The sequence below is a fragment of the Cotesia typhae genome, unplaced genomic scaffold, assembly GCF_013202065.1.
Source record: "Cotesia typhae breed Kobodo isofemale line unplaced genomic scaffold, CoteBio_Ctyphae contig_48, whole genome shotgun sequence".
In the NCBI taxonomy this organism is placed as follows: Eukaryota; Metazoa; Arthropoda; class Insecta; order Hymenoptera; family Braconidae; genus Cotesia; species Cotesia typhae.
This window is the reverse complement of record NW_027423756.1, coordinates 1,246,910-1,255,915: the sequence shown is the minus strand read 5'-3', so window position 1 is coordinate 1,255,915 and position 9,006 is coordinate 1,246,910. Positions and strand designations below refer to the sequence as shown.

The window sequence follows — 9,006 nt, the reverse complement described above, 5'->3', positions numbered from 1 at the left end:
TTCGGGAACTTGGAAAATAGTAAAAATAATTAAAAATATGCTGTATGGCATATTAAAAAAAAAATTATCATCTGATTATCAATGTCGACGTTCCGGAAATTGTTTATTTATTTATGAAACATGGATTAGAATCTACAGAGTAATGATGAACAAAGTTTTCTGAGTTACTTTTATATTAATTTAATAATTTTTGTTTTACATAACATTTATTGTAAGTTCAATACTAATAAATATATAAACATACATACAAACATATCTAATAATTAATTATAGTACAATACGTATTTTTTAAAAGTTAACAAACATGATATTTTAAAACAATGAAATTTTCATTATTAACTGAGGTATAAATGTAGAGAGGAAATGGGTCAAGTAAGTCTTTAACATTGACAAATATAATTTTCTCATCGGTTTTTACTTCGTATGCCCATACATGTTCATTAAACCCTAATAGGTCAATACTTTTGCATGCAAAAACTAATTCATTACGATCATGAAGACTGATGATCAATTCAATTAAAGCAAATGTTGGGCAGAGATCTTTCGTTCCAGTAAGTAGAACCATATTTTGGGTATATTTAATACTTTTATATTCTACCCATCGAAAAAAACTTTTTTTGGAATTATTTAATGCTTCATTTGAACAATTATACTTCGATCATGTTTTAGAATCAATTTTAATTTTAATACCAGTAATTTTTTCATCTGTAATAGATCTATTTGTCAAAAAACGATAATTTAAATTTAGTTGGTGCTTTATCGCGATAGATTTACAAATATTTACGCGAGATTTATTAATTGATGCCGGTACTGTTAAATTTGTATGCTTAGATTCAGCTCTGATTGATGATAAATGTGAGCAAGGACCACTTTCTTCACACGTTTTCTTGTAGTGAAGAGAAATATGGCCCTTTGGTTTCATAGATTTACCGGTCAATTCCTTATACAGCTGCCAGTGTCTGATTACAGTGGTATCAAATGCATTTATTTGATCATTTGTAATTTTTTAGCTAAAATAAAATCAAATATTTCTCGCAAAATAACATATAATTGCCAGTAAGGGTTATCTTTCGACACTAAATCTGCAATGATTATTCCCAATAATCTAACAAACGTGGTTAACTCTGAAGCTGTCATTTTTAATTTATTATTTTTGCTCAAATCGTCATCTCTAATAAATGGGTGAGGTTTGTTTAGGGAATCAATAGGCCCATAATCAAAAACTGCTAATCTTTCATTCAATTCCGATACAGAAAACTCATAATATTCACTATTTTGTGAAGTAATTGCACTTAAAATTTCTATTAAATCATCATGAGCTATCCCTTCTCTAAAGTCATGCATTTCGTCGACAGAAAAATTTTCTACGGCATGGAATGAAGCTGAATTAAATACACATTTTTCTCGTATACCTGTTAGCGTAATATTGTTTGTTTTAAGGTCTGTCTCGTAGTTTTGTACAGTTCGAGTCAATTCAGGGGATAAAACAATGGTATGTTGACATGTATTTTTGTCCATTTTACAAAATCGACAATAATAAGTTGCATAAAACGATTCAGTAAAGCCTAAAAGACCATGTAAGCCAAGGTTATCTCCTTGGATGAGACCCAACACAAAATAAACATGTTTTTCACCTTGATTTGTTAAAATTTTAATTCCTTTTTCTTCCAAAAATTTTATTTCCTTAATGAGCGGGCGGTAAATGCGAAATGTTCGATTTTTTTTATTTTTATTTAAACGAATCCAACTGTCATACAATAAAACAAGGAAATAATTTTCTAATTTTGACCGGCATTCTGATGATAAACATGGAATTGATGCGTAAATGGGCATAATCTTTCCTGATCGAGAGCCTAGAGGATTATTAACTTCCACGTCATCACCAGATAAAAAATATGGTATCACAATATCATCATCTTTGTATTCAGATCGTTTTTAGCCCATGATTTACACTGAATATAGTTTTCAATTACTGCTTCATTATTTTTAAGTTGTTCCATATAATTTACCGTGTCAGTTAAAGCATTAGGTTGCTGACAAAAATTTTTGAACGTTGCACGTAATGGTATAAATTGTCCACATATGTCAATCATTTTACCCTTAGAACCTTTTTTTGATTTTGAAATAACATAAGCACGATCAATAATGTACGATTTCGGTTTTACATAAAAACCTGATTTTTCAAAATACTTTAACCGTCGATGCTCTGTATCTAAATCCGCAAAAGTATGTTTTATATCATCAAACATTTTTTTAATTACATTAATATCTTTATCGGAACAGTTTGAATTAATAAGAGTATTTTCTACTTTTGATTCTAATATACCTATAAAAGAATCACCCAAGAAAACCTTAATATCATCGATAATAGATTGAACAATATTTTTAGACAAGCAAAGATTAGCGTACAAGTTTGCTATAAGTTCTACTGCTGCTTTATTAAGGGCAGTTTTAAAATCATTCGCTGAAAAACCCGGATTATTTTTATTTTGCTGAAAGTTACTCTGAGTATTACTATCATAATTTAGATTTTCCCTATTAGAAAATTCTCGAGTTTCATTCATCAAATTAATATTTATATCATTTACAACTAATGAGTTCAACTGGCAATCATGTATTCTCTGTAAATGTTTTTTGAAAGAATCTTTTGTGCTAAAAGTTGAGTAACAATTCAATTCTCCACAATTGTATACATTTTTACATCTGGATGTTGTTCAACGATATGAAAAATGAGTGTATTAATACAATCAATTTGAATTGAACAAATACTGCAAGTAGGCATTTTAAATTAAGTAATTATGTTGCTAACTAACTAATTATAAACATTTACGGAACTGTAAAATTAAACCATCAATGAAATGCAACTGATTTTAACTTAATAATTAAACTTAATTTTAGGGAGTAAAATGTTTGTACTCTCCAATCAATGTTTCGACGCTTATATAATGGCTGTTGTATGTGTCATCATATGGCAAACCCCAAAGAACTATTTGGAAAAACTGCCATATTGGTGCCGATTCAGGGGGGTAAATTGCGTTGAGAGCGAAAATACACTTAAAAAGCAAAAAAAAGCTTCTAATAGAGAATTAACTTCATAACGATAGTCTGCATGCAAATAGAGGAAGATTTGAGAAATGTTTTCAATTGGACCCACAACAACAATGAATGGTTGTAAGTACACTTGTATTGAGCAAGCTTGTCGACTCTTCTTTTGACTATTGCTTCAATGTTGCCAACAACCTATGAAAAATTTTAATTTTATTATAAAGAAATATAAATAAAATAAAACCTCAAATCACGTAAATGTCAAGTCGAATGTTCAACAGAATAAATTTTTCTGACCATTCATTTTTCCTACAACAAAATCATATAAAATAAATATTATCTGAAAATTAATTGGTTATTTTTACTCTCAAATTAATATAAAGAAACATCAAATTTATTGTAGAGAACAGATTGGAAGTAAAAAAATTAATTTGGAAAACTTAAATTAATGTTTTTGAATCGAATAGATATAAGTTTTCCAATAGAATAAAATTGAACCAGTAAATATTTCGCAATCAGAGGAATTTTCATTCAATTCATGTTAAACTTTTCAATTTTACTAAATTAACTTCTGCATGAACATTCAAGTGGAAATTCACTAAAATATTTGTTAAATAAATATTATTAATATTAAACTTACTGATACTTGTAATACGAATCCTCTTTGCATTTCTTCGTGAGTTGGACGAAAATGTTTAATAATTTTTTTATTTTGGATTGCATTACAAACACCGAATAATAAGGCCAAATGAGTTAAAATAAACGCGGTTTTTTCGTCTAAATAAATAAAGAAAATTATATAAAGTAATATACTTTACGACCTTTTAATTTTACAGCTTGTTTGAATTAGATAGATTTTATGTACACTTACTTTCACTTATGTCAGTAACAGAATCATCAAAAATATCCCTATCGATCAATTTTTTATATAAAAATTGTTCCACTTTTCTCCAATTTTCCGTTGCAATCTGGTCTCGATCAGGATATAAAGTATCAAAATCTTGTTTAAGCTAAAAAATTATATTTTTTAATATAAATTATTCCCTTCCATCAGAGCAAGAGTCGGAGAAAAAAAAATAAACAGAAAGAAACATTAATTGTTTTAACAGCAACATTATTATATTCAAAAAATTTTTTTGAATTAAAATATGTTTAAGGCATTTTGTTCGTTATATAATAAACAAATTAGGTTGATTGGAGCTAAAAAATATAGAACTAAGGATATAATTTCCACGAATATGTTTCTGTCAAATAAAACAAAAAGAAATTTCGAAATAACAATTTGTATTTAATATGAGTTGATTTTAAATTATTCAAGAACTTTTTCACTTGATTTAATAAAGTTAAGTTCTTTGAGATTATATACCAAATTTTTCTTGTAAATCGATTGACTTATTTTATTTCTATTGAAAGATGTCTAATGAGAAATTTTTATTATTCTGTTTAGTAGTTAGTTTTTAATCATATTTACATTAAAAAATTATTGTTTTATCAAATAAAATGAATACGACTATAAAAATTTCTATCGCTAATTAATGTATTTAATAATACGTAATAAACTAATGAATAATATTTCTCAAAAAATCGCATTGAAATCATAAGCCACATATAAATCTGTTAATTTGCTCGAAAAGTATCTTCGTTGAATAGTTTTTGAAAGTGTTTTTAAATAAATTAAAATTTTTGTAAGTCTTGTAAATTTCAAATTTTTCAACGATCTATTAAAAAGCTCAATTATATAAAAATAGATGTAATATGGAAAATTCTGATCTAATAAACCGCAAAAAGTTTCAAAAATAGCGAGCAATTTCATTTAATTTCTTAATTTTACGTTAATAAATTATCTTAAGTTAAATTATAAATAACAGCGCATTTGGCATACCAATAAATAGCCTCTATCATCTTTGAAAGCGAAAAATTCAGACAAATAATTATAAATTTCAAAATCATAGTTTTGTAAAAGATTTCTTCTTTCATCGAAAGTAGCTTTCCAAAGCACTAAAAATTCATTTAAAGGTACATCGAGGTCTTTCAAAGATTCTAAAGTTATAGTCGAGCCATCATTTTCACTTTCTACACTTTCGTTATCTATAGTAAAAAAAATATTTTTATTAACTTTTGAAAGAACAATCAAAATATTCATTATTAAAATATAGATCGGAAATTTTGTACACAGAAAGAAAGATTAATTTCAACCGAGAAAATTTAAAAATTCGCTGAAAGATCTAAGGTTACTTGAAGCCAAAACAATAGGGGAGGGTGGGGCAGGACGGCCCACCTAAGCCGGTTTTTATTTGTTGTGGCTTTCAAGTTTTTCTTTTCTTTTTACAATAATAATCTAACGCGGTTAAGTAAGAAACCCACATTTTGAAAAATCTCACGTGAGATTGGGGGATGGGGGGAGGGGGTTGAATAAAATCTCACGATATCTTACCAAGGGGGGAGGGAGGGTCTGAAATTTCAAAAAAACACCTCACGTAATTAATGAACGCCCCCTTACCAAATGTACAGTACCGATAATTACATTTATGAATATTGTGAGGATTGATTTATAATAATTCTAAATGATAAATCTCACTCCCACAGGGGGTTGCAGGGGTGAATGTCAACAATAAAAATTGTAAATTTTCGACATTAGTTCTTACACACTTGCAATTTGGTAGAAATCTTCATGTATAATCTTCGTGTCAAATTCAGCTAAGAATTGATCTTATTAATTAAATTCCAACCTCAATAAAAATTGTAGGGGTGTTAATAACGAATAATTCTTATTTCCAAACAATAGTTTTATACGAGTATATTTCATATGCAGGATGTGTCAGAGAGATGAGTAGAATAGAAAAATTGTTGTTGTTTATAAATTAGAACTTTTTGAAACATGAAATCTAGAACATGTCATTCAATTTTTTAGGATGATCCTGAAGGTCTTAATAATTGTTATTTTTCTTTTAAATAAAGAATTTGTTATTGTTATTCACAATTTTTTCGAATGGTCTATTTCGCCCTAAATCTATAAAATCAGCTGAAAAATATGATTTTTACTTCATTAATCATGATTAGATTATAAAGTTATAAGAAAACTTCTTCTTAAAACTTTTCAGTGGCTCATTTTGCCTTTGTTTTCACACGTAGGGCTAACAATTCATCAATAACCCGAATTTGTCGTGATTAAAAAAAAAAATTTTGGTCAATTTTTGAGGTGGGCCGTCTTGCCCCACCTGGGCCGTCCTCCCCACCCTCCCCTAGTTCATAACACAAAAAAACTTTTCTTGAATATCAAAAAAATTATACTTTCACCGAAATTTGTTTGATTGATTAGAACAATTCCTTAATTAAGAAAGTTTATATACATCAAATAATTTTTTTTCTGTGTAAAATTTTCTTGATAATATACAATACAATCTTAAACTTTTTCTTACGAAATTTTCTTATTACCTTCATTTCTCTTACGCTTATTTTTGTTAATGGAAATCAAACCAAGCTTAATCATTTCCCGTCTCGTATTTGACCATCGTCGGTATAATTTGCCATGGCCAGCTACAAACTGTCCGTTCTCAGTAATAAAAATGTACGTCAGCTATTATTACAATTAATTCAAAGTTTTTATTGAACAATCATTAGATCTTCAAAAAAATATTTTCTTCTTAAAAATATAAGACCCTAACGAACCTTGTTTTCTTTGGGAAAAAGCTCTACAATGGCCTCAGCTATTTCTATGAAACGTTTTCCTGATATGCTGCAAAAATTACAAAATTTACGAGAATTCGAATCGAATTAAAAGGTAAGTTTTACTCAAAAAAAAAAGCCTAAACAATAGTTAAAACTTAAGACCCTACATGCAACTTCTTGCTATATTCAAATGGTCTAAAATTTCATAGCAATTAATTTTTAAATCGCTAAACTTTTTAAGACCTTTGGAAAGCGTTTTTAATTTTTTTGAGTAATTTAAATGTTACCTCTTAAGAAGAAATGAATGTTAATTGACACAAAAGAGTATAATTTGATTTACTGACCATTTGTCAAGGCTACTTTTGATTTCATCATCAATAATTATGTCGATGAGTTTATTCCGATCGTGTTCAGTGAGACCTTCATAATTTTTTTTACGTTTTGGATTTTTTTTATATGAAGCAAGAACTTTTTTACCAAAACTGGATTTTTTTAAAAGCTCTTCTAGTGTCTATTGATAACATACAGTGAAAAATTAATAATCAATAGAATAAATAAATCACGCATATTATGACTCTCTTATCTAAAGTAAAGCAAAAATCTCTCAAATGAAAAATTTTGGTTTCATTAGATAAATTTAAAGGTATAAAATTTACGTACTCAACGCTAAGCCTTAAGTTAAATGTTAAAAGTATAAGTAAAATTATGGGGTAATACCATCGATTCACTAAATAAAATAGGTCTCTGATTTTCTCGCGGATTTTGGGGGATAGGACTCTCATCACTCGGATCAGAATCCAAATCAGCAGGCCGTGGATCATCTAATGCACATAGCAGATGATTTGAGTAATATCAATAGTCTTTTTTAAAATTAGAACGAGTATCCCTGATTAAGAAATCTAATTTGAAATAATTTAAAATGATTTGAAATGATTCAAATGCATCGGATTTTAATACTATATAGATCTACAGTTAACATGAAAGTAATCATTTCAAATCATCTTTCTGAATCAGGGATAAACAAATTACCATTCAATGGAGTATTTATTTCATCCACGAAGGAAGTGGAAATGAGTTCTGTTGGAGCAAGCGAAAGACTAGACGCACTAAAATCACGCTGGTGACTCTGTTTCTGTGATAATAAATTCAATTAAGTATTTCAATTTATTGTAAACCTTAAATTAATTAAGGAAAACGCATCAAATTTTCAATTTAAAATTTCTGAATGAAAAAATTTTTGTCAATGTAAAAATATTAATACATGACATCTAAACGAATAATAACAATTAATTATTAACGCTTAACCTTAGCTGAAGATTCTTCCAAATTAGTATTACTAACAAGATTTTTTAAATTATTTCGGAATTTGATTTGCTCGCCTAGTGATAAATTTAATTGTTTTAAAATATAGTCATCAACGGAAGGCAGAAGGTCAACTGTAATCTCTTGACCTGTGGATATTGTTAAAATTAATTGTTTTTCAATTAAATATTTACAAAAAAGTTATTGATTTTACATTCGATACAGAAAAAAATATTATCTAAGTCCAAAAAAATGATTGACAACCGTGAAAATTTTCTTTATAGAGTAAAAGTTTTTAAATTTCACAAAATATTTAAATTTATCAATTTGTTAAACATTTTTTTCTGTGAATAAATTTTTTAATTATTTTTTATTACAAATGGTGAAAACCTTTCATATTGATACTAACCAATGAACTTGTTGATTGATTCGTCACTTATCCCCCAATTTCTTAACAAATCATACATTTCTTCATTGTCCATTTAAATTGTAATTTTAATCAAACTTGAATAACTATGCATACAGTAAATTATAATTTGATCACTTCCTTTTTATCTCTTAAATAAATAAAATAACTTGGTAACCAAGAATATGAAATGTTAATAAAACCTGATTTATTATTTTGCCTAATACATGTCATTTGTTTCAACGGCAACTTCATTTTACTTGCCACAACAAATATTATTTCGTTGCGTTGACCAAGATGGATTTGTTATCTCAACAAATAACTGCGTAATCCTAACTTTTGTTACAATAGCAAATTTTTTTTTTCAGTGTAGATCTAGACTTAAAATTTAATTAGAATAGTGTTTTGTCCTGCACAGATTCTAAATTCCATCCGATTGGCCTGTACCTTTTATTCATGTGATTATTCTAGCTAATATTTATTGTACCTTTCAATGTGCAATCTCTATAAAATCCCCGTAGCTATCTTCCAAAAATGAATAATAATTGATATAAAGAAAAAAATATTTGATTCAGTTGACATCG

At 27.7% G+C, this 9,006-nt stretch overlaps 2 protein-coding genes across 2 annotated transcripts; both read right to left on the bottom strand.

The window, feature by feature from the left end:
• Positions 1 to 200: 200 nt before the first annotated feature.
• On the bottom strand, positions 201 to 6,567 carry LOC141529290 (uncharacterized). Its single transcript, XM_074245793.1, has 8 exons — positions 6,481 to 6,567; positions 4,928 to 5,133; positions 3,917 to 4,055; positions 3,686 to 3,822; positions 3,092 to 3,240; positions 1,906 to 2,652; positions 1,012 to 1,747; positions 201 to 970 (listed from the first exon to the last, which is right to left on the bottom strand). The coding sequence occupies exons 1-8, from the start codon at positions 6,533 to 6,535 to the stop codon at positions 659 to 661; spliced, it is 2,481 nt and encodes an 826-aa protein (XP_074101894.1). The 5' UTR covers positions 6,536 to 6,567; the 3' UTR covers positions 201 to 658.
• A 550-nt stretch (positions 6,568 to 7,117) lies between these two features.
• LOC141529982 (uncharacterized) lies at positions 7,118 to 8,777 on the bottom strand. The gene is made up of 4 exons (XM_074246795.1): positions 8,426 to 8,777; positions 8,020 to 8,165; positions 7,744 to 7,846; positions 7,118 to 7,225 (listed from the first exon to the last, which is right to left on the bottom strand). Exons 1-4 carry the CDS (start codon positions 8,496 to 8,498, stop codon positions 7,188 to 7,190), a joined length of 360 nt encoding a protein of 119 aa, XP_074102896.1. The 5' UTR covers positions 8,499 to 8,777; the 3' UTR covers positions 7,118 to 7,187.
• Positions 8,778 to 9,006: the final 229 nt, after the last annotated feature.

Bases quoted from the DNA above. Each gene is read 5' to 3' on its own strand.
- LOC141529290 (XM_074245793.1), bottom strand. From the start codon at position 6,535: ATGATTAAGCTTGGTTTGATTTCCATTAACAAAAATAAGCGTAAGAGA. The intron at 3,823-3,916 runs GTAAGTGTACAT...TTATTTATTTAG, and splicing joins TGTTACTGACATAAGTGAAA to ACGAAAAAACCGCGTTTATT. The intron at 3,241-3,685 runs GTAAGTTTAATA...AATTTTTCATAG, and splicing joins GATTCGTATTACAAGTATCA to GTTGTTGGCAACATTGAAGC.
- LOC141529982 (XM_074246795.1), bottom strand. From the start codon at position 8,498: ATGGACAATGAAGAAATGTATGATTTGTTAAGAAATTGGGGGATAAGT. The intron at 7,847-8,019 runs GTTAAGCGTTAA...TTATTATCACAG, and splicing joins TGGAAGAATCTTCAGCTAAG to AAACAGAGTCACCAGCGTGA. The intron at 7,226-7,743 runs GTAATTTGTTTA...TGTTATCAATAG, and splicing joins AATAAATACTCCATTGAATG to ACACTAGAAGAGCTTTTAAA.